Source organism: Heptranchias perlo, chromosome 8 (genome assembly GCF_035084215.1).
Source record: "Heptranchias perlo isolate sHepPer1 chromosome 8, sHepPer1.hap1, whole genome shotgun sequence".
NCBI lineage: Eukaryota > Metazoa > Chordata > Chondrichthyes > Hexanchiformes > Hexanchidae > Heptranchias > Heptranchias perlo.
In genome coordinates, this window is record NC_090332.1 from 60,056,619 (window position 1) to 60,082,604 (window position 25,986).

General features: G+C 41.6%; 1 protein-coding gene across 5 annotated transcripts in view; it reads right to left on the reverse strand.

Annotated features, from left to right (window-relative positions):
• The window catches only part of serac1 (serine active site containing 1), a 94,059-nt gene that overhangs the window by 56,737 nt on the left and 11,336 nt on the right, over window positions 1-25,986 (reverse strand). For 3 of the 5 annotated variants that reach the window (XM_067989159.1, XM_067989157.1, XM_067989158.1), the window contains exons 4-7: window positions 18,302-18,391; window positions 15,683-15,814; window positions 5,021-5,139; window positions 2,600-2,728 (exon numbers count right to left, since the gene is read on the reverse strand). In XM_067989159.1, the coding sequence (XP_067845260.1) occupies window positions 2,600-2,728; window positions 5,021-5,139; window positions 15,683-15,814; window positions 18,302-18,391 (470 nt within the window). Of the gene's footprint in view, window positions 1-2,599; window positions 2,729-5,020; window positions 5,140-15,682; window positions 15,815-18,297; window positions 18,392-25,986 lie in introns of those variants that run through there. The other 2 variants (XM_067989161.1, XM_067989160.1) reach the window with 2 other exon arrangements.

Consider the following 25,986-nt stretch of genomic DNA (forward strand, 5'->3'; position numbering starts at 1 on the left):
CGGGGTTGGAGAAAAGTTCTGGACCTCAAAGCTATGTGCTTGCAGATGAATATCGGAAAATATGGGAAGCAAACGTAAAAGTGGAGAAACACAAAGAAAGAATGAATTTGCATTTATATAACACGTCTTTCAGAAACATTCCAAAGTGCTTCATGTGCCAAAAATTACTCTCTAGTGCAATGACTGCTTTTATGTAGGCAAACTCAGCATGCATTTTTTGCACAGTAGAGGCCCATAAACAGCAACAAGATGACTGTCCAGTTCATCTACTTTTGCTGGGGCTGGTTGAGGAAAGATCAACGGTCAGTAGACTGGGTGAACTCCTTGCTATTCTTCAAATAGTGTCATGGGACCTGTAATGCCTACCTGAACTTTGAAAAACTACTCTGAGGGGTGTGGGTAAACAGAGACACCTATGGGTCCAAATACATAAATCCTTGAAAGTGCGAGTGAAGGTAGGTAAAACCATAAAAGGGACCAGAGGCATTTTGATTTTATAAATAGGGGGATAAAGTACAGGAGTGAAGTGATAATGATAAATTTGTACAAGGCAATTGGTTAGGCCACAGTTAGTGTGTGGTTTTGGGTACACTATTACAGAAAGGACATTAATGCCATAGAGAACATGCAGCATAGATTCACCTTTACAATAGGAGGGTTGGGAAACTATAGTCATGAGACTATAGAGATTTAAAATACTGGGACTTTTTCCAATGAAGGCTAACAGATTTAATAGGAGCTTTTAACTCTATGAAGGATTTTGACAGGGTAAATAGGAAACGACTGTTTCCTTTGGTTGGGGAGTCAGTGATGAAAGGTCCATCAATTTACAATTGTCACCGAGGAGAGAGATTAGGAGAAATTTCTTTACACAGAGAGTTGTTGGACTTTGGAATGCTTTGCCACAGGCAGTAGTTGAGGCAGAGATCATTGCATTTTTACGGGAAAATTGGATAAAAATTTCAAGCAGAGGAAGATACGAGGCTATGGGAGACAGCAGGGCAGTTGGATGAGTTTTAGATTGTTCTAGCAAAGATATGGCTCAGATACAGTAGATCAAATGATCTCCTCCTGTGCTGTAAAACTTAATGATTCTATACAGGCAGGTGGGTCCACAGTTTAACATCTCATTTGAACGATGACACCTGTGGCAATGCAGCATTTCCAAAGTACTGTCAGCCTAGTATATACAAGGGTTTGAACCCAAGAACTTCTGACTCAGAGGCAAGAATACTAAAAACTGAACAAAGCTGACATTAAAATCTTCTTTCGAGCCGCATACCAAGGCTTAAAACATTTAGACCCCACCTGTTGGCGATTGCTAAATCTCCGATATTATTTAATACTAATGGAAAGATTTACAACAACAACTTACATTTATAAAGCACCTTTAACGTAGTAAAACGTCACAAGGTGCTTTATAGGAGCGTTATCAAACAAAATTTGACACCGAGCCACATAAGGAGATATTAGGAGGGGTGACCAAAAGCTTGGTCAAAGAGGTAGATTTTAAGGAGCGTCTTAGAGGAGAGAGAGGTAGAGAGGTTTAGGGAGGGAATTACAGAGCGTAGGGCCTTGGCAGCTCAAGGCACTGCCGCCAATGGTGGAGCGATTAAAATCGGGCTTGCACTAGGGGCCAGAATTGGAGGAGCACAGAGATCTCAGAGGGTTGTAGTGCTGGAGGAGGTTACAGAAATAGGTAGAGGTGAGGCCACAAAGAGATTTGAAAGCAAGGATGAGGATTTTAAAATCTAGGTGTTGCCAGACCTGGAATCAATGTAAGCCAGCGAGCACAGGGGTGATGGGTGAACAGGACTTAGTGCGAGTTAGGATATGGGCAGCAGAGTTTTGGATGAGCTCAAGTTTATGGAGAGTGGTATTTGGGAGGACAGCCAGGAGAGTCAAGTCTAAAGGTAACAAAGGCATGGATGAGGGGCGGAGACCGGTGATGTTATGGAGTAGATGGTCTTGGTGATGGAGCGGATATGTGGTCGGAAGTTCATTTGGCGTTGTGTTTTTGGATGATGTCGCCGAGAGGCAGCCCGTAGATGAGAAATAGGAGGGGGCCAAGGATAGATCCTTGGGGGACTCCAGAAGTAACGGAGCGGAAGCAGGAAGAGAAGCCACTGCAGGTGATTCTCTGGCTGCGATTGGCTAGATAAGGATGGAACCAGGCGAGGGCAGTCACACCCAGCTGGAAAATGGAGGAGAGGTGTCGGAGGAGGATGGTGTGGTCAACCGTGTCAAGGGCTGCAGACAGATCGAGAAGGATGAGGAGGGATAGTGCACCACGGTCATAGTCACATAAGATAGCATTTGTGATTTTGATATGGGCTGTTTGAGTGATGTGGCAGAGGCGAAAACCTGATTGGATGGGTTCAAGCGGGCAAGATGGGCATGGATTTGGGAGGCTAAAACATAGAGCTATGATGCAACTACTGGCCATTAGGAATGCTTCATTTGCAGTCCTTGCAGTTGCACAGCAGCAGGAATCTTTTAAAAAGATATCATCCAGTCTGGAAGCAGTAAATGCTATTCCAGTAATGTTACAAATGTCACAAATAGGATGACAGCACGGGACTGGATCTTCGAAGCTTACCCTTTGTGCTGATAAGGACTGATTACTTTCTCGTAGAGCTAGTGAAGTAAAGTACTGCACACACTGATCCACTTCAGACTGCGGTAGGGAAGCCAGCAGATACCTTAGCTCATCTTCAATGCAGGAGTCCTACACGCAGGAAATAAACAGGAGAACAGGACAGGGCTTTTGTATAAACATAAGCTGTATTGCTGCAACATTGCTCACTGACAAAAATTTTAGAAAATTGTGCATCTCTCTGGTTACAAATGTCTGCTTTTTCCATTTACTGATTGCATGTTGTCTTCTTTCTGTTTCTCTTCAACTCTTTCACCTCCTTCTCTTTCCCTACATATATATCTCACCCACTCTGTCCCCTCATCGTCTCTGCTCTTGTTTTCTCCCTCACTTTGTAAGTTTAGTCTTCCTTACGTTTCCTCTCTAACCCATCTTTGTCTCACTTTTTCTGGCATCTGGTTCAGTACTTCATTTTTCTGATAGCTATAGAAATAGAATAGTTAAGAAATAGGAAACTATCATGGCGTCTGAAAAAAAAATCAAATCTTCTGGTAAAATGGTTATTTGGATCAATGAGATATAGTTCTGGAATGTTGAAGGTACAGTGAACTTTATGATCTGATTGGTTGAAATTCTGGGACGTGATTAGTAGAAGGAGCAGTATTCTGTCGTTCTGGTACCTAATTGGGTGGAGTGACATTACAATCAAGTATTTTACAATCAAACAACCGTAGATTCATACAGATGCAAAGCAGATACTGTACAAACAAAAGTGTGTAAGCATCTTGAATATTTTTATTTGTATGAACTAGATATAAAGCTAGTACCGATGCATCAAATTGCACACTAATTAACCTTGTAAAACAGTGGTGGGAAAAATAACTGATATGGAAATACACAGTAGGCCTATCAGCACCTAAAAAGAACTAAAAAGAAGACAGGATGGTATGGCCAATGCCAATTCTTAGAAGAGTGAACAAGGCTTTTTTGTGCTTTGTTGAGGTTACAGAATTGAAGTACTAGTCCTCGGAAGAGTAACTGAGAGTCTTCCTGTCCCTCTGGCAAGACAAAGATGTTGTGGCACTGCTCAGTATCGGAACAGTATCCAGAATGATGACAAACAGCTTTCTTATGAGTATAGGCGCACCACTAGGTCAGCCAGTGATGGCGGAGCTGGTGCTAGGAGCACCAACTGAACAGTGGTGCCAGATGATGCTTGGACTGAGCATCTTGGTGTGGTGGTTTTTTTTTTAAAAACAGGATGTCCGGAAACCTTCAGAGCCAATCCGGTTGGTATGAGCTGAAAAGCCCAGGCAGGTGTTATAAGAGCTTACGATGTGTTTCAATTCAAAACAGTGAAAACAACAATCATGATTATTAGCCACAGTGAAAGCACAAGAGCACTTCATATTCTGCTTGATACAGATATGTAGGGCAGCTGCATAGAGGGTGAAGAACAAATATTTTGAAGAAACTAATGGCAAATTTATTATTTTAAGGAGAATTATTGCTCCGAAGATAAAACTCAGCTGAAGAGTTGGAGCAATAGTACAACAGACTTTAGATTTGGAAATCAGATAGAGTACTTGAGCGATAAATTTACCTTTTTCTGGGGGAAAAACTAATTGATCCTCGAGTGCAGGGTTCACCTTTATGTACTATGCAGAGGCAGGGTGGGCCAGATGGGGAAAGGCTCAAATGTTAAACGTCTTGACATTACCAACAACAGTGGTCTTTCTTCACTAATTCTGTTTATGTAGCTGTGATTATTTCACAGATAACATATAGAGTTGCAAACATTAATGAACCTATTGATCTGTTATCTTTTAATCTTTCATTTACTGAGAAAGCTACCAGTTGAGCAATACTGAAGATCATATCAGACAGTTCTTCAACAGTTTACAGTGCGAGATTTTCATTAAAAAAGCTGATATAAAAAGCTCACTAAAAATAGTCAGACTGATTTAATCTAAAAATTACACTGTAATAAATCTATCAACTGTCAGCATGTTCTAACTATCAGTTGTATGAGCAGCAATGTCTTAATTTAGGGAAGCCTGTATAGAGCACCTTCTATCTTGAAAAAACCTTTACATGTAAAAATCTTAGGACTCATTTATGCTACAGTAGTGGTGTTAGTGCACAGCAGCTTTGCCGTCACTGACACTAAAACTTTGTAGTGCAAATCCAGATTTGGCTCTGGATGAAATTGAAGTGGTACTCCCTCCTCCAAGGAGTCTCCACTTTGCTCTGGAATCCTGTTGGCCTTTAACTCTGGAATGGTACTACAACTTTAGTGTCAATGTAAAGTGAAACTGCTTCAAACCAACACTACCACTATTGTGTAAATGCTCGCTAAATCAATACCACTGCACATGAACGTTATCATTGTAGTGCAAACCAAGACTGAAAGGATTTACTTACCTCAATTACTTTTGGTAAAGGAGGACACAAAAAAAAGCGAACGTCAACATTTTTAGATCTGGCTAGCCCAATGCTGGTTTTCTGATCACATGCCTGGGCCACCGTTCTATATTGATAATCTGCAAATAAAGAAAATTTACATACTTACTGAAGTTAATACTATTACTTAGATGAGAATTAACATTTTCACTACCCACTGGAGTGATCTTTTGTACAAATGAGAAGTTAAAATGTTGATCAGTTACAAGGGTTAGCACATGGCATGATTTATCTGTATGAAAAATCATCCACGGTCTAGAATCATAGAATTATATAGCACAGAAGGAGGCCATTCAGCCCATCTTGTCTGTGCTGGCTCTTTGGAAAAGCTATCCAATTAGTCCCACTCAACCGCTCTTTCCCCATAGCCCTGAAAATTTCTCCTTTTCAAGTATGTATCCAATTCCCTTTTAAAGGTTACTTTTAAATTTGCTTCCACCACCGTTTCAAGCAATGCATTCCAGATCATAACGACTCACTCCATAAAAAATAATTATCCTCATCTCTCCTTGGGATTTTGTGTCAATTATCTTAACTCTGTCCCCTCTGGTTACCGATCCTCCTGCTAGTGGAAACAGTTTCTCCCAATCTACTATCAAAACCCCTCAGAATTTTGAGCACCTCTATTAAATCTCCCCTTAACTTTCTCTGCTCTAAGGAGAACAATCCCAACTCCTCTAGTCTCTCCACATAACTGAAGTCCCTCATCCCTGGTACCATTCTGGTAAATCTCTTCTGCACCCTCTGTAAGGTCTTGACATCCTTCCTAAAAAGTGTGGTGCCCAGAATTGGACACAATAATCTAGCTGAGGCCGAACCAGTGTTTTATCAAGGTTTAACATAACTTCCTTGCTTTTGTACTCTTATGCCTCGATTTATAAAGCCAACAATCCCATGTGCTTTTTTAAGAGCCTTCTCAACTTGTCCTGCCTCGTTCAAAGATTTGTGTACGTACACCCCCAGGTCTCTCTGTTCCTGAACTCCCTTCAAAATTGTATCATTTAATTTATATTGCCTCGTCTCTTCTTTCGTTCCAGAATACATCACTTCACACTTCTCTGCATTAAATTTCACCCGTCTGTTTATGTCTTCCTGAAGTCTGTTACTACCCTCAACATTATTTACTACATTTCCAAGCTTTGTGTCATCTGCAAACTTTGAATTTATGCCCACGACTAATTGGATAGCTCTGTCAAAGAGCCAGCCAGGCACGATGGGCCGAATGGCCTCCTCCTGTGCTGTACCTACTATGATATGATATAAAGTCCACTATGTGGCACTTTATCAAGTGCCTTCTGAAAGTCCATTTACATGATATTAACTGCACTACCTACATCAACCCTCGCCATTATTTCATTGAAGAACTCAATCAAGTTTGTCAGACATGATTTGCCTTTAACAAATACATGTTGGCTGTCATTTATTAACCCTTGTTCTTCCAAGTGACAATTCATTTTGTCCCGAATTATGGTCTCTTAGAAATTTCCCCACAACTGACGTTATGCTGACTGGTCTGTAGTTACCTGGTTTATCTCTCCCCTTTTTTGAACAGGGGTGTAACATTTGCAAACCTCCAGTCTTCTGGCACAACTCCCATATCCAAGGAGTATTGAAAGATTGTGGCTAAAGCCTCTGCTGCTTCCACCCTTACTTCCCTCAGCAACCTAGGATGCATCCCATCTGGACCGGGTGATTTTTCTATTTTGAACTCTGCCAGTCATTTAAGAACCTCCTCTTTATTTATTTCTATCCTATCCGATTTCTCTACCCCCTCCACCTTTACTGTGATATTGGCAGCATGTTCTTCTTTAGTAAAGACAGATGCAAAGTACTCATTTAGTACCTCAGCTATGCCATCTGCCTCCACAAGAAAATTTGCAATTTAGTCCCTAAACAGCCCCACCCTTCCTTTGACTATCCTTTTACTCTAAATCAGTTTTATGCTATTATTCACACAAAGTGTTACTGGGAGGTATACCACAGTTAAATTAAGACACAAATTATCAGAGCTAAGGTGGTTTATCGTGTTATTCGAATCACTGAATTTGTAGAACTATCTTGTACTCACTTGTCATTGCCTATATATATATACCTTAAAATACTTCAAAAATAAAAGCACTGCTCTCTCAAAAAGCAAAGTATTCCATGGTATTCAAGGATATCATAGAATGAGCATAAACAAAGATCATTAGTCACATACTTTAAAAAAGGCAACTCAATTGCAACACACAAAGAACATGGATATTACAGCACAGGAGGCAGCCACCCAGTCCATCATGCCTGTGCTACCTCTTCAACTGGAGCAATCTACTCTAATCCTATTGCCTCGCCTGGCCCTGTATCCTTTATTTGTTCTTTCTTTTCCGATATTTATTCAATTCCCTTTTAAATTATGTTATAATCTTTACCTCAGTAGTCACTTGTGGTAACACATTCCGGGGTCGAGTTTCCACTTGTTTCCGCTCGTTACATCAGTGCAATCCGGGCAGAATCGGCTGAACCAACACAAAAGATCAGGGAATTTTAAACGTAAGTGAGTTGCGTCCAAAACCACTTATGTTCATATTTTCCGTGATCTTTTACGCTGGTTCAAGATTCAATGCGCCCGAATCAGGGCCCGGCCGCAAAACTGGCCACGACCCTAGGTCAAAATTGTGAGATTCCGTCTATTGCACTGGTTTGGGAAGATTCTTCAAATTGTGCTCATTTTCTTAGGTGCACAGGCACTAGTAGGCACGTTTTCATAGAATCATAGAAAGTTACGCCACAGAAGGAGGCCATTTGGCCCATCATGTCCATGCCGGCCGAAAAAGAGCTATCCAGCTTGATCCCACTTTCCAGCAGTTGATCCGTAGCCCTGTAGGTTACGGCACATCCAAGTACTTTTTAAATGAGGCAATGAGTTCCAGACCCCCACCACCCTCTGGGTGAAAAAGTTTCTCCTCAGCTCCCCTCTAATCCTTCTACCAATTACTTTAAATCTATGCCCCCTGGTCACTAACCCCTCTGCTAAGTGGAAATAGATCCTCCCTATCCACTCTATCTAGTCCAGTCATAATTTTATATACCTCAATTAAATCTCCCCTCAGCCTCCTTTGTTCCAAAGAAAACAACCCCACCCTATCCAATCCTTTCTCATAGCTAAAATTCTCCAGCCCTGGCAATACCCTCATAAATCTCCTCTGTACCCTCTCTAGTGCAATCACATCTTTCCTGTTATGTGGTGACCAGAACTGTATGCAGTACTCAAGCTGTGGCCTAACCAATGTTTTATACAGTTCCAGCATAACCTCCCTGCTCTTACATTCTATGCCTCAGCTAATAAAGAAAAGTATCCCGTATGCCTTTTTAACCACCTTATCTACCTATCCTGCTACCTTCAGGGATCTGTGGACATGCACTCCAAGGTCCCTCTGTTCCTCTACACCTCTCAGTATCCTCCCATTTATTGTGTATTCCCTTGCTTTGTTTGCCCTCCCCAAATGCATTACTTCATACTTCTCTGGATTGAATTCCATTTGCCACCTTTCAGCCCACCTGACCAGTCCATTGATATCTTCCTGCAGTCTACAGCTTTCCTCCTCACCATCAACCACACAGTCAATTTTTGTATCATCTGCAAACTTCTTAATCATGCCCCCTAACATTCAAATCCACATCATTAATATACACCACAAAAAGTATTTTTTGTTTTAAAAGTATTTTCTTATCAAAAAATATTTCATTTACTAAGAAACTGACTAGTGTACACCAATAACACTATTAAATGGCTCTGTATACGTATGGGTATGATCTTGTGGCCATTACAGAAACATGGCTGCAGGGTGACAACAACTGGGAATTAAATATGCCAGGGTATTTAACAATCAGGAAGGACAGGCAGGAAGGAAGGGGAGGTGGGGTGGCTATGTTAATAAAGGAAGGAATCACTGTAATACAGAGAAATGATATTGGGACAAAGGATCAGGATAATGACACATTTTGGGTAGAGATAAGGAATAATAAGGGGAAAAAAACTAGTGGGCGTAGTATATAGGCCTCCTAATAGTTGCAACTCTGCTGGAAGAAGTATTAATCAGGAAATAGTCGGGGCATGTAATAAGGGAACAGCTATATTTATGGGGGATTTTAACGATCACATTAACTGGACAAATCAAATTGGGCAGGGCAGCCTTGAGGAAGAGTTTATTGAGTGTATTAGGGATGGATTTCTTGAGCAGTATGTAACTGATCCAAGGGGGCAAGCAACCTTGGACCTGGTCCTGTATAATGAGCCAGGATTAATGAATAATGTCCGAGTTAAGGATCCCCTTGGAATGAGTGACCATACATAGTTACATTCCATATCCAATTAGAGCGTACTGAGCTTGAATAAAGGAGACTATGATGGTATGAGAGCGGAATTGATTAAAGTGGACTGGGAAAATAGATTAAAGGGTAAGACGGTGCATGAGCAGTGGTGTTCATTTAAGGAGTTATTTTACAACTTTCAAAAAATATATATTCCAGAGAGGAAAAAAGGGTGTAAAAGAAATAACAGCCATCCGTGGCTAAGTAAAGAAATTAAGGATAGTATCCGACTAAAAACAAGGACATATAAGGTAGCCAAACTTAGTGGGAGGATAGAAGATTGGGAATTCTTCAAAAGACAGCAAAAAGTAACTAAAGGATTGATTAAGAAAGGGAAGATAGATTATGAAAATAAATTAGCAAAAAATATAAAAACAGATAGCAAGAGTTTCTATAGTTATATAAAAAGAAAAAGGGTGGCTAAGGCAAAGGTAGGTCCCTAGAGGATGAGACCGGGAAATTAATGGTGGGAAACATGGAGATGGCAAAAGTGCTGAACAAATATTTTGTTTCAGTCTTTACGGTAGAGGACACTAAGAATATCCCAACACTGGACAAACAGGGGGCTCTGGGGGGGGGGGGGGGGGGAGGAGCTAAATACGATTAAAATCACTAAGGAATTGGTACTCAGTAAATTAATGGGACTCAAGGCGGATAAATCCCCTGGACCTGATGGCTTACATCCTAGGGTCTTGAGGGAAGTGGCAGTAGGGATTGTGGATGCTTTGGTAATAATTTTCCAAAATTCTCTGGACTCGGCAAAGGTCCCGGCAGATTGGAAAACTGCTAATGTAACACCCTTATTTAAAAAGGGTAGTAGGCAGAAGGCTGGAAATTATAGACCAGTTAGCCCAACATCTGTGGTGGGTAAAATTTTGGAGACTATTATTAAGGAGACAGTATCATTTGGAACATTTGGATAAACATAATTTAATAGGACAAAGTCGGCATGGCTTTATGAAGGGGAAGTCATGTCTGACAAATTTGCTTGAGTTCTTTGATTTGTGTCTTTGGACATAACGTACAGGGTGGATAAAGGGGAACTAGTGGACGTCGTGTATTTAGACTTCCAGAAGGCATTCGACAAGGTGCCACATAAAAGATTATTGCTCAAGATAAAGAATCACTGGATTGGGGTAATATTCTGGCATGGGTGGAGGATTGGTTATCTAACAGGAAGCAGAGAGTTGGGATAAATGGTTCATTCTCGGACTGGCAACCAGTAGCCAGTGGTGTTCCGCAGGGGTCGGTGCTGGGTCCCCAACTCTCTACAATCTATATTAACGATTTGGAGGAGGGGACCAAGTGTAACATCAAAGTTTGCAGATGATACAAAAATGGGAGGGAAAGTGGAGAGTGAGGAGGACATAAAAAACCTACAAGGGGATATAGACAGGCTGGGTGAGTGGGCGGAGATTTGGCAGATGCAATACAATATTGGAAAATGTGAGGTTATGCACTTTGGCAGGAAAAATCAGAGAGCAAGTTATTATCTTAATGGCGAGAAACTGGAAAGTACTGCAGTACAAAGGGATCTGGGGGTCCTCGTGCAAGAAAATCAAAAAGTTAGTATGCAGGTGCAGCAGGTGATCAAGAAGGCCAACGGAATGTTGGCTTTTATTGCTAGGGGGATAGAATATAAAAACAGGGAGGTATTGCTGCAGTTATATAAGGTATTGGTGAGACCGCACCTGGAATACTGCATACAGTTGTGGTGTCCATACTTAAGAAGACATACTTGCTCTCGAGGCAGTACAAAGAAGGTTAATCCCGGGGATGAGGGGGCGGACATATGAGGAGAGGTTGAGTAGATTGGGACACTACTCATTGGAGTTCAGAAGAATGAGAGGCGATCTTATTGAAACATATAAGATTGTGAAAGGGCTTGATCGGGTGGATGCGGTGAGGATGTTCCCAAGGATGGGTGAAACTAGAACTAGGGGGCATAATCTTAGAATGAGGGGCTGCTCTTTCAAAACTGAGATGAGGAGAAACTTCTTCACTCATAGGGTAGTCGGTCTGTGGAATTTGCTGCCCCAGGAAGCTGTGGAAGCGACATCATTAAATAAATTTAAAACAGAAATAGACAGTTTCCTATAAGTAAAGGGAATTGGGGGTTACGGGGAGTGGGCAGGAAATTGGACATGAATTTAGATTTGAGGTTAGGATCAGATCAGCCATGATCTTATTGAATGGCGGAGCAGGCTCGAGGGGTCGATTGGCCTACTCCTGCTCCTATTTCTTATGTTCTTATGTATAATTTTTTAAGATTTAAAATCACTGAAAATGAATTAAGTGGAGGACTGGACACCCTTATTAGAAATGCTTATTTTTGGTGATAAACCCATTTTCAGCTGTATTAATAAAACTGTACCAGGTTACCACTCTTAAATAAGTCAAGAAATACTTTTTAATGGAAAGAGAAAAAAAAAGAAACAATTATGTTCTATTACACTGACCAATTGCGCTGGTTCGTGGAAGATTTTACGTTTGTTATTGTGCAAATTAAATTTAGCAGAAATTTGAAGCCTAACCTAACGAGTGCAATTTCAAGCGCATTTTGAGCGCGATTTCCTGATTGCCCCCAAAGCAGAAACGTATTTTAATCATGATGTGTGAGAAAAATGTTCTCATAACTTCCCCCTTCACGCTTCAAGTGACAATCTCAAGAACATGCCTCCTTGTTACTAAACATGTTGAAGAGGCCTTGTTAATGTTATCGATGTCTTTAAGCAGTTATTTAAACAGGGGTATTCAGAGCTGGGTACTGACAATTTTTAACTCAATAATTCTGACAATATATGTGGTGTATATGAACTTTCAAAAGGCATTTGATAAAGTGCCGCATGGTAGGCTTATCATCAACATTGCAGCCCATGGAATAAAGGGGGCAGTAGCAACATGGATACAGAATTGGCTAAGTGACAGGAAACAGAGTAGTGGTGAATGGTTGTTTTTCGGACTGGAGGGAGGTGTACAGTGGTGTTCCCCAGGGGACATTGCTAGGACCACTGCTTTTCTTGATATATATTAATGACTTGGACTTGGGTGTACAGGGCACAATTTCCAAATCTGCAGATGACACAAAACTTGGAAGGGTAGTAAACAGTGAGGAGGATAGTGATAGAATGGTGGCATGGGCGGCCACGCGGCAGATGAAATTTAACGCAGAAAAATGCAGTGATACATTTCAGTAGGAAGAACAAGGAGAGGCAATATAAACTAGAGTGCATAACTCTAAAAGGGGTACAGGAACAGAGAGATCTGGGGATATATGTGCACAAATCATTGAAGGTGGCAGGGCAGGTTCAGATTCAGAAAGGGGTTAAAAAAAGCATACGGGAACCTGGACTTTATAAATAGAGGCATAGAATATGGAAGTCACGATGAACCTTTATGAAACATTGGTTCGGCCACAACTGGAGTATTGTGTCCAGTTCTGAGCACCACACTTTCAGAAGGATGTGGTGGCCTTAGAGAGGGTCCAGAAGAGATTTACTAGAATAATTCCAGGGATGAGGGACTTTAGTTAAGTGGATAGACGGAGAAGCTGGGGTTGTTCTCCGTGGAACTGAGAAGGTTGCGAGGAGATTTGATAGAGGTATTCAAGATCACAAAGGGTCTAGACAGAGTAGATAGAGAGAAACTGTTCCCATTGGCGGGAGGGTCAAGAACCAGAGGACACAAATTTAAGGTGATTGGCAGAAGAACCAAAGAACATGAGGAAAAACATTTTTACACATAGAGTGGTTAGGATCTGGAATGCACTGCCTGAGAGGGTGGTGGAGGCAGATTCAATCATGGCCTTCAAAAGGGAACTGGATAAGTACTTGAAAGGAAAAATTTGCAGGGCTACGGGGATAGGGCGGGGGAGTGAGACTAGCTGGATTGCTCTTGCGTAGAGCCAGCGCGGACTCAATGGGCCAAACGGCCTCCTTCCATGCTGTAACCTTTCTATGATTCTATATATCCTTTTCAACAAAGCAGATAAATATTAATCTACAGCAGTAAAAGAACTCATTAACCCAATGTGTGGTACTTTATCACTTAATGCTTGAAAATTATTTGTTTTCTCGACTCTTAGATACAAGTTCAAACAGTGAAGAAAGTTAATACTTGCACAGTCTAGTTGCAGTAGAAAAGAATTCAGGTATATAAAATCATGCAGCATGATTAGAATCTGAGGAAATCATGCACTGAATGCAACTTGAAGAGTAACCATTTCACACTTAGATGTTAATGGGATAGACTGCTGCCCAGTGCAATAAATGTGCATCCCACTGATACATTTGAAGAAATGGGCACATTTTGATTTAATACAGATACACGATAGCAGGGAAATGAAGATGGTCTGAGAAGAACCTAAATAATGTGGTGAGTTAACATGCAGAATGAACTAGGCAAAAGAGTTAAGCTGTTAACTTCCCACCCTGCTAAGATATTTACCCAAGTGTTTCACTAAGATGTCAGTAGTGGAGAAAGGAACGTGTTTCAACCCTTGTCTCCCAATATCAGCAGCAAGCATTCCCATGTCAGATATAGCTTGCACAAATGTATCATAAAGCTCTCTGTTGTGTTTATGGATTTTTTGACCATTTTTCCATGGAAAGGATTTGGGAATGAGTTATATTGTAGTGATTACATTCAAATTAAAGTGAGTCTACAAAGGGTTAAAGTCCAGCTTGCAGCTAAGATTGGGAAAAAGAGTTGTGTAGTGAAGCTAGACGTGCAAATAACATTGAAGCTGCCTTCCTTATGATCTGGGAAAATAGGTGGGGTTGATATCTTGACCCAGAGCTCCAAGTAAACATCCCTGCCTATTATTGTTGGGATGACCCAATTCATTGGAGCTCAGCCGAGGTCAGGTGTCATATGTCTGGTGAGAATCTTCTTGTTGGTGGGGTAGGGTAGGGAGGGGAGGTGGAAGTAGGTGTGATTTGTCGACCAACCAACCCCTATAGAGGGAAAAGTTCAGGAAACAAGCTCCACTTCCTGTACTGAGAAGAAACAAAAAAAAGAGTAAAACACATAATCAGTTCTAAAAGAGGCTGAGAGAGGCAGGCCTTGAACTGGGCTGGAAATTAAGATGCATCAGCCAGTTTTTACAGTTAGAGGCTGACCAGAAAGGAAGAAAAATTCAAAAGTGAGCTTTCTGCCTAACACTCAGGATAGCGTAGTACAGCTGTTGTTCTGTGTGTCACGGGAAATATGAAGGAAGTAAAAAGTCTGGAAATACCATCTTGTTGTGTCACTTATGTTCTGTAAAATAAACTAGCTTCTTGACTTTGCATTGCTTTTGTCTCACCAGAGTGCTTATCAGTTCCACCTACCGGGAGATTGGAAAAGTGACACATCGTATGACAAGGGAGATGCATTGTTACAACCCCAGGCTATACCTTCTCATATGTAGGTATTGGGCAGTGAGAGTCAATGGCAGAAATATGGGGTCCACTTATGGGAGTGACTAGTGCCACTGAACCCAAGAGAATATCTATGTTAGACCTGAAATTTTTAACATTCCCATTACTCTGCCCCGACAACGTACATTTAACCTGACATTAGGAAAACAACCCCTGCTTTGGTATAAATTTTACCATTCCCTTTACCAGTTCTCCTCAAAGCCTCAGTAATATTGTCATTCTATGGGCAGTTTTGTGCCTACTGGACCAAGGTTTGGTCTGCTTAAACTTGCTTCATATCTAGCTCTTATAACTGGCAGAAAGAGCATGCTTTCATTCTGTCTTGACTGGCTGAAATCAAACATAGCTCCCAAAAGTAAAAGGTAATGTGTTAACCCAATGCACCACCTAGTTTCTGATTCACCAGTTTTCACACATTATATTCTACTTTCTATCTGTTTCTCCTTCTCAAGATTCACTTGAAGATTTATTAACCAATATATTGTATATTTTAATAGAAGACTAGATAAACATTCCAAGCAAAAGATGCTGCATAGGTATGGGGAGAGAGGACAGCAGTGTGATTAGTTTAGGATTGATCAAGGAAAGAGCTGGCAGTGACACAATGGGCTGAATTTTACTATGTTAAAGGCGCTATATAAATGCAAGTTGTTGTTTTAAAATTGCCTCCTTCTGTGCTGTAAACTTGTATGGTTCTCCACACTCCATAATGTGTCATTTCTTCTCTGAAGCTCAAACACTAACTCTGGAAGTATAAGAAATGGAGTGCTAAATGGCAACAATAACAATGGTAAAATCTGGATTTATTTTTTTATCTACTGGTTAAGTATGAGCAACTAGTCCCATTTTGTACCATGCCAGTGATGCTTCTTTGCCAGTTCCTGGACAGCCTGCACTCGTACTGCTTTAATTCTAGACTGAGTCCGTTTTAGAAGAAGCCACAAACCAGACTCATGGTCTTCCACATCTAGTTTCATGTAATGCTCTGTAAAACACAAAGTATGACAATTTAAGCGTCTGCGCTACAACAGGTCACTTACGTACTTAAAAACATTATTTGGAACACAGTCACCTGTTGTGATTTTTGTTTTTAGAAAAAAAAATTGAGCAAAGCAACTGGTAAAACAGAACAACAGTGGGGTCTACTGCAGTGACAGAGTGGAGCTTAACTCAAAGACATCAACCAAAGTTCTCATTTTAAAATTCTACAACATTACAAACAAGGAAATAGCACAAAGTCTGTGCACTGTATCCAAGACAAACATCTGCAATGGCAGGGACAAAACGCTCAGGAGGCTGTACTCACTTGATCTAAATTAAAAGAAATAAAAATCAAACTAAATTGCACATACAGCATCATTTTGACCACCAGAATCTGCATGTTTTTCCAAAATAACATTTTGGGATACAGTATAGGAGTAATTTGAGACATGACATGTGGTAAGGGTAGCATACTTGGGAGGAAAAATGTGACTAAGGACCTATGGTTCTCAAAGCTCTCCACTACTGGCATTTTCCTCACGTTGTGTCTGGGTCAGTTGAAGGCTAATTGCTAAGAGATTCATTGCCGTGATTAATCAATAACTCCATTATGATTGTATCATGCGATATCAGGATGGTAGAAGGCGAACTAGATGGACCTTGGTCTTTTTTCGTCCAGCAATTCCTGTGTTCCAGATTTACATCAAATGTTAGGGACTACCGAAAGTCAATTAAAACAAAATCAAACACTCCTAAGAATACTTGATTTTACTGAGTATTAGTACTTTAAAAGTGCTGCTTGTGTAATTTTCTCCTCTGCCCCAAATACATGCGATCCTCCACGATAAAGCATGGAATGATCCAGCTCACACTGGTATCTCCAGGGATGAGTCAGCGCTGTTACTCTGTCACCTTACTGCAGAAAAATGGGGGAGCACCTGCCTAAAGTGGAAAAACATACACTAAACTTTTCTCTCTTATCTGAGGTGACCCAGCCGTCATTTGGAAAAGTGACTCCCAGAGTAAAGCCTAATGTTAGTGAAAGCTAGGATTTGAACATAAGTCGCTGCCCAAATGAAGAATGACATTGCCTCTGTGCTTGCAAGAATGCCACTATTTTTTTTTTAAAAGAGGGGCAGAACGCCTGAAACCCAACAAGGAACAAAAACCAAGTTCAGTCAGTGTTGACTGCTATTTGATTGTGATTGGCATCAACAGCTGAGTCCACCGTTCACATTAGCAACAGAATATTTCTAAATCTGATGATTCAAGATGATCCCAGAATATCATTATTTGCTTCGGGGTTTTTCATGCACAGGAAGGGTAAGGAGGAAAGTTAATAAGGCAAGCAACACAAATTGGCAATCTTTACCAGAACATCTAAGATGCTATGTGGAACTCAACAAGTCAAACACATTCTATGGGATAAAAAAATTGGGTACAGCCTTATCTCATGTGGTAGCACTCTCGCCTCGGAGTTAAAAGGTTATGAGTTCAAGCCCCACTCCAGAGACTTGAGCACAAAATCTAGGCTGACACTCTAGTGCAGTAGTGAGGGAGTGCTGCGCATTCGGAGGTGCCGTATTTTGGATGAGACGTCAAACCGAGGTCCCGTCTGCTCTCTCAGGTAGATGTAAGAGATTCCATAGCACTATTCGATGAAGAGCCGGGGAGTTGTCCCAGTGTCCTGGCCAACATTTATCCCTCAACCAACAATACTTAAACAATTTAATTGATCATTTATCTCATTGCTGTTTGTGGGACCTGGCTGTGCGCAAATTGTCTGCTGAGTTTCCTACATTACAACAGTGATGACACTTGAAAAGTAATTCATTGGCTGTGAAGCACTTTGGCACATCCAGAGATCGTGAAAGGTGCAATATAAATGCAAGTTCTTTCTTCTTTCTTTCTTGTAGCCCCATTCCTGAGTATTGTGTACAGCGTGCTATACCACTGTGACCGATAATTCAACTGCCAGCTGCTCCAAGCCCTTTTCATTTCCAGGACTTGCCACCGATTCCTTAAGTAAATGGGGCTTGATGCACCAACCAGCTTCTTCCCAGCAGAGGACTGAGTCACAGTAGCTGGTGATCCCGATGGCAAATCAAGCGTCCGTGTATTACAGCAGATCCACAACTCGGAATCAAGAATATAGAATCAGCATCAGACCATTTAGTTTAATTAGAGAAAGTGAAATACCAACTATATCAGTTGATGCTTCAAATGTGCCATGTTGCACATTGCTGCTGCAGGTTGGTACATCAATCCGCTGCGCCAACATATCGCTGCACCAATGTGCAAACTTACACATCACTACCCCAATGTGCTGCACCCACGTGTCTCTTACTTCAATATGTTGCATCACATAAGGCTACCCCAACATGCTATGCAACTACTTCAATGTAGCAGCTTATATTCATATTTTAAAGGTTAAATTTTTGTCTAGTGCCATGACTCCATCCTCACAATGGAAGTATTGAGACTTACTGACCATCCAGTGGCCATGAGAAAATCTCGGCCGTGGCTTGCACCAGTCTTTTAACTGCCCTGTGCAGTTCCTTCCTGGCCTTGCTTGTAATTCCTGAAATACAGCAAAACCAACAATGAACAAAGTATGAACAAAATATGGGCTTTGAAAATGGGAAGATGATGGCAAAAAGGTACAAACTTTCTGGTTGGAACAAATCACAGTTAAATATAAAAACTGTATCATCAGCTGAAAAAGTGTACAAAAGAAACAAGACTTTAAAAACAAATGAACTGTTACTGAAATTGAATATTAAAACATGCCACAGTTAACTTCGACATATTTGGTTAAACAACATATCCAACTATCCACCAATCAAATCTGTAGCTGGAACTGATCTGGAGTAGCCCATTTTCATAACAATTTGATTTTTAAAAAGAAGAACCAATGGTGAAACTTACCAAGCTGTGACACAACCTTCCAACCCCATTACCTCTACCACTGAGAAAGACAAGAGTTGCAAATGTCATGAAACATAGGAAGATAGGAACAGGAGTAGGCCATTTAGCCCCTAGAGCCTGTTCCACCATTCAATGAAATCATGGCTGATCTGTGACCTAACTCCATGTACCCGGCTTAGCCCCATATCCCTTAATATCTTTGGTTAACAAAAATCTATCAATCTCAGATTTAAAATTAACAATTGAGCTAGCATCCACTGCCATTTGCAGAAGAGAGTTCCAAACTTCTACCACCCTTTGCGTGTAGAAGTGTTTCCTAACTTCACTCCTGAAAATCCTGGCTCTAATTTTTAGGCTATGTCCCCTAATCCTAGACTCCCCTACCAGCAGAAATAGTTTCTCTCTTTGAAGGTGGCAGGACAAGTTGAGAAGGCTGTTAAAAAAGCACATGGGATCATGGGCTTTACTAATAGAGGCATAGAGTACAAAAGCAAGGAAGTTACGCTAAACCATTATAAAACACTGGTTAGGCCTCAGCTGGAGTATTGCGTTCAATTCAGGGCACCAAACCTAGGAAGGATGTCAAGGCTGTAGAGAGGGTGCAGAGGAGATGTACTAGAATGGTGCCAGGGATGAGAGACTTCAGTTATGTGGAGAGACTGAAGAAGCTGGGACTGTTCTCAGGTTAAGGGGAGATTTGATAGGTGTTCAAAATCATGAACAGTTTTGACAGAGTAAATGAGGAGAAATTGTTTCCAGTGGCAGAAGGGTCAGTAACTAGAGGACACAGATTTAAGGTAAAAGAGCCAAAGGTGATATGAGGAAACATGTTTGATGCAGCAAGTTGTAATGATCTGGAATGCATTACCGGAAAGGGTGGTGAAAGCAGATTCAATGGTAACTTTCAAAAGGCAACTGGATAAATACTGGAAGGGAAAAAAATTACAGGGCTATGGGGAAAGAGCAGGGGAATGGGACTAATTGGATAGCTCTTTCAAAGAGCCAGCACAGGCACAATGGGCCAAATGGCCTCCTCCTGTGCTGAACCTACTATGATACTCCATCAGTTCCCCTTAATATCTTGAAAACTCCGATCAAATCACCCCTTAATCTTCTAAATTCCAGCGAAAACAACCTTAAGTTCTCCTCGTAATTTAACCCTTGGAGTCCAGGTATCATTCTAGTAAATCTACACTGCACTCCCTCCAAGGCCAATATATCCTTCCTAAGGTGGGAACACCATCACCTCCAAATTCTCCTCCAAGTCCAAGACTTGGACACGTATCACTGTTCCTTCATGTTACTGGGTTAAAATCTTGGAATTCCCTACCCAACATCATTGTGGGATCACCATCACCATAGGATCTGCAGTGATTCCAGGAGAAGGGCAACCACCACCTTCTCAGGGCAACCAGGGATGGGTAATAAATACCATCCTTGCCAGCAATGCCCTCATTCCAAGATGTGGAGATGCCGGTGATGGACTGGGGTGGACAAATGTAAGGAATCTTACAACACCAGGTTATAGTCCAACAGTTTTATTTGAAAATCACAAGCTTTCAGAGATTATCTCCTTCGTCAGGTGACGAAGGAGATAATCTCCGAAAGCTTGTGATTTTCAAATAAAACTGTTGGACTATAACCTGGTGTTGTAAGATTCCTTATAGAATCATAGAATCATAGAAGTTACAACATGGAAACAGGCCCTTCGGCCCAACATGTCCATGTCGCCCAGTTTATACCACTAAGCTAGTCCCAATTGCCTGCACTTGGCCCATATCCCTCTATACCCATCTTACCCATGTAACTGTCCAAATGCTTTTTAAAAGACAAAATTGTACCCGCCTCTACTACTGCCTCTGGCAGCTCGTTCCAAACACTCACCACCCTTTGAGTGAAAAAATTGCCCCTCTGGACCCTTTTGTATCTCTCCCCTCTCACCTTAAATCTATGCCCCCTCGTTATAGACTCCCCTACCTTTGGGAAAAGATTTTGACTATCTACCTTATCTATGCCCCTCATTATTTTATAGACTTCTATAAGATCACCCCTTAACCTCCTACTCTCCAGGGAAAAAAGTCCCAGTCTGTCTAGCCTCTCCCTATAAGTCAAACCATCAAGTCTCGGTAGCATCCTAGTAAATCTTTTCTGCACTCTTTCTAGTTTAATAATATCCTTTCTATAATAGGGTGACCAGAACTGTACACAGTATTCCAAGTGTGGCCTCACCAATGCCCTGTACAACTTCAACAAGACATCCCAACTCCTGCATTCAATGTTCTGACCAATGAAACCAAGCATGCCGAATGCCTTCTTCACCACCCTATCCACCTGTGACTCCACTTTCAAGGAGCTATGAATCTGTACTCCTAGATCTCTTTGTTCTATAACTCTCCCCAACGCCCTACCATTAACGGAGTAGGTCCTGGCCCGATTCGATCTACCAAAATGCATCACCTCACATTTATCTAAATTAAACTCCATCTGCCATTCATCGGCCCTTACACTCATTCCAAGAGCAATTTTTTTTTAAAAATCAAATTTGCACTCCACTTTGAGGGTAGGGGTAGAAGGGAGAATTTTTGTTTTTATTAACTTAGATATATTGAAGAATAGGAATGTTATTCTTACTCTGTAAATCCATTAACAGTTTCACACCATAGCTGGGGTAAACCTTGATAAAGCTGCTGCTATATTGCTCCAACCTTCAGTGACACCTCTGAATGGGATCATCAATTTGTTGCCATAGTGTTGAACTGCAGGGGCTCCCATCAAGTGGGAGCTATGTTAAGATTGTTAAAGCTCATTTCACTTAAGATCCATCTCCAGCACAGCGAGAAGAATTAAGCATATCAGTCTGAGCCAGATTCAAGCTGCGCTGCTAAGTGAAAAAACAGTGTGCTAATCCACTTAGCCACTTTTAACAAATATTCCTTTTAAAGATACACACTGTTGCTCAAACATTGGAAGAAATGGAAAATCTACCCTCAAGAATCCAAATAGAAATCCATTGCTGCCAACAATGCAATGTCTGAAATCGGTGTTCTGTGCTAATCCTAAATCTGCCATGATGACAGATGACAAGAAATGAAGTCAACCTTGGCAGAACTGCCCTGATAAGGTTGGGCTGGCAGGACAATCAAACTAGTTTGATTTCTTTCTAAATTGCGAGAAGCTAGGAACTACGGATGACCAGAGAGATTTAGGGGTCCAAGTACAGAAATCATTAAAAGCTAGTGGACAGGTACAAAAAATAATTAAAAAGGCTAATGGAATGTTGGCCTTTATCTCGAGGGCTGGAATACAAAGGGGTGGAATTTATGTTACAGCTGTACAGAGCTGTGATCTGACCCCATCTTCAGTATTGCATTCAGTTCTGGATACCGCATCTCAGGAAGGATGTATTGGCCTCGGAAGGGGTGTGGCACAGATTCATTAGAATGATACTGGGGCTGAAGGGTTAAATTATGAGGACAGGTTGCATAGACTAGGCTTGTATTCCCTTGAATATAGAAGACTAAAGGGTGATCTAATTGAGATGTTTAAGATGATTAAAGGATTTGATAGGGTAGATGGAGAGAAACTATTTCCTCTGGTGGGAAAGTCCAGAACAAAGGGGCATAACCTTAAATTTAGAACTAGGCCATTCAGAGATGATGTCAGAAAACACTTCTGCACACAAAAGGTAGTGGAAATCTGGGCCTAAATTTTAAGCACACGAATGGGAGGATTGGAGGCAGGAGGGAAGGCAAAAATTGTAAAAAACTAAAGCCTGACCCCAACTTGCCTCCAACCCGCTCACTTCCGGTTTTAACAGAGGCGGGTGACCAACCTGCTCTCAGGAGGCGGGTCGGTAGTGAAAGCTTTTAAGGAGGCTGCGGGCCTCCATTTTGACAGCTTTTTTATTTTGAACTCCCAGGGGCCGAGATTCCTAGACCTTCTGCTTCATGCCATGTGAGGGGAGGCAAGAAGCCCAGCTCAGCAGGTAAGTGCCTTTATCGCACTGCTTGTGGGCCCGGAGGAGCAGGAATGCTTCCCCCAGGCACACAAGCCTACCTGTAGCGATCCCACACACGCGATCGACCGACCCCCGACCCGCAACCCCCCCCCCCCCCCCCGCGATCTCCCAGCCCCCCTAAGATCTCCGAGCCCCCCTCACGACCCCCAACCCTGATGACTGACCCCCCCCCAGACGCCCGACGACCACTGAGCCACCCGATGACCGACCCCACAATGACTCCCCCGATGACCGAACCCCCAATGACTCACGACTCCCCCCAATGACCGACTCCCCTCGATGACCCGCAATGACCCCCGACCCCCCCCCACCCAAGACTTGTATGCTGGCATCCACTTCCTGGCTCTTCTCCCCTCTGACTGATGACCAGCCTGTCATTCTGGCTGGCCTGTTGGGCGGGAAACCGACAATAAAGAAAGATTAAAAGACATCCTTACGTCAAAATCGCAAGGACATCTGGGAAACCCTTACTTCCGGGTTTCCCATCAGAAATCCTCTTCTCCCCACCCTGCCCTCTTCCCGGCTCCAGGTTAAAATTTATCCTCTGGAATTCTCTTCCCCCAAAAAGCTGTTGAGGATAGGTCAACTGAAAAATTCAAAACTGAGATTGATAAATTTGTTAGGCAAGGGTGTTAAGGGTTATGGAATCAAGGCGGGTAGATGGAGTTAAGATACAGATCAGCCATGATCTAATTGAGTGGCGGAACAGGCTTGGGGGGCTGAATGGCCTACTCCTGTTCCTATGTTCCTAATTTGATTGGAATTTGAAGAGCACCATTTCTTTCAATCGAGATATTGAGCTAGTCTCTTTCTTTTTGGCTTTGTTAACAGTAGTTTTAAGATATTACTTGTGTAACACAAAAGTATTTAATTCAAGATATCTTGCTGAGGTGTATGCAGAGCCAAGTCTGCTGAAGCAGATTAATAATGACCCAGAATTTGCTGTAACCGGTCACCGAATGGCACCCGCCCTTGCCTGTTTAATCAGCGTAATATTTTGCGCTGCAAGTTGCTGGAAGTGTGAGATGGAAACAGCACGACGCCCTCTACAGGGTATCTGGGATCTGAGTGAATACGGCAAGCAACTATGTATCTCCTTAACCAATCACATTACAGGATTGTGAAATGAGCAGCGCAGAGACTGAACAAGGAAGTGTAAGTTAGAATGGTGAATTCAATGTCAAATCAGGTGCAGAAAGAGAGATAAAGAGTGAGAGAAAAAAAAAAGAGACAAAGAAAAAAAATTAAAAAAAATAATTTTACATTTTTGTTAAATCTCCAACAATAATTAAAACCTGAAGCAAATTCTTGGCCGTTGTGTACTGACAAAATTGATTCCACCATGGCATGTGACCTGGCTATACTGATTGATAACCCGCTTTCTGCATCTCAGTGAACTGCTTTTGTTTTATCCAACTACATCCCGACTCCAATTTAGTAACGAAAGAGAGTCTTCCAAGAATTGAGGTGTGAAACTTCAGGACTTCCATTACAATTGCACAAGTTCCTGTTCATTTGGGTGAGACTTGTTGGCAAATTATTTGTGGCTCAAAACCACAAAGAAAAATGAATGAGTTGTCACCAAATCTATAGGACTTTTGCACATTTCTTTCACATTTCTTCAGTTAGTATCACAGAATGATTACATCAAAGGAGGCCATTCAGCCCATCAAGCCCATGCCAGCTCCTTGTAAGAGCAATCCAGTTAGTCCCACTCCCCAGCTTTTTCCCTGTAGCCCTGCAATTTTTTTCCCTTCAAGTATTTATCCAATTCCTTTTTGAAAGCCACGACTGAATCTGCTTCCACCACCCTTTCAGGCAGCACATTCCAGATCATAACCACCCATTGAATAAAAAAGCTTTTCCTCATGTTGCCTTTGGTTCTTTTGCCAATCATCTTAAATATGTGTCCTCTGGTTCTCGACCCTTCCGCCAATGGGAACAGTTTCTCTATTTACTTTATCTAAACCCTTCATGATTTTGAACACTTCCATCAAATATCCTCTCAACCTTCTCTGCTCTAAGGAGAACAACCCCAGCCTCTCCAGTCTATCCACGTAAATGAAGTCCCTCATCCCTCGAAGCATTTTAGTAAAACTTTCCGCACTCTCTCTCTAAGGCCGTCACATCCTTCTTAAAGTGCGTGCCCAGAATTGGACACAATGCTTCAGTTGTGGCCGAACCAGTATTTTATAAAGGTTCAACATAACTTCCTTGCTTTTGTACTCTATGCCTCTATTTATAAAGCTCAGTATGCATTTTTAACTACTTTCTCAACCTGTCCTGCCACCTTCAAAGATTTATGCACATAAACCCCCAGGTCTCTCTGTTCCTGCACCCCCTTTAGAATTGTACCATTTAGTTTATATTATCTCTCCTCATTCTTCCTGCCAAAATGTATCACTTCACACTTCTCTGCGTTAAATTGCATCTGCCCATTCCACCAGCCTGTCTATGTCCTCTTGAAGTCTATTACTATCCTCCTCACTGTTCTTAACACTTCCAAGTTTTGTGTCATCTGCAAATTTACAAATTGTGCCCTGCACATCCAAGTCTAAGTCATTAATATATATATAAAAAAGCAGTGCTCCTAGTACTGACCCCTGGGGAACACCACTATATACCTTCCTCCAGTCCGCAAAACAACCGTTTACCACTATTCTCTGTTTCCTGTCACTTAGCCAATGTCGTTAAATTCTGGTTAATCTACCTCTTCCTAAAAGCTTTGTCTTTGAAGGATGACTAAAAGTGAACTGAAGGAAAGTCGGACAGACATGAATGGAAATTCTAGCATAATCCATCAGAGGCTTTCCTCATTTCACCAGCATTACAATATGCATTCATCCCAGTTTACACTGATTGAACCTACTGAATTATGATTAACAATTTCATTCCAATCACTCAGAGGCTGCCAGGCAATATCAGACTTTTTTTTTTAAATGTCCTAATTTCACAACTTGTTTTCTGAACTGTCCAAGGCATCTTTTTTGCAGAATGCAATCAAGAGACCTTTTTGCTTACCAATAAAATCTCGCACATCTCCAACATTTGTGACTAGTCCTTGAAAACTTTGCCGTATTAATCATTCATCTTTATTTTCTCCAACATTTAATTACCTTATAATCGCACACTAGTGGCAGCAGAAAGACCGGAAAGTGAAGTACAGCCTAAATGCCGCTCACCCACCATTTACTCGGAGATCATCCTGGTGCCTTGTCCACTGATGTTCT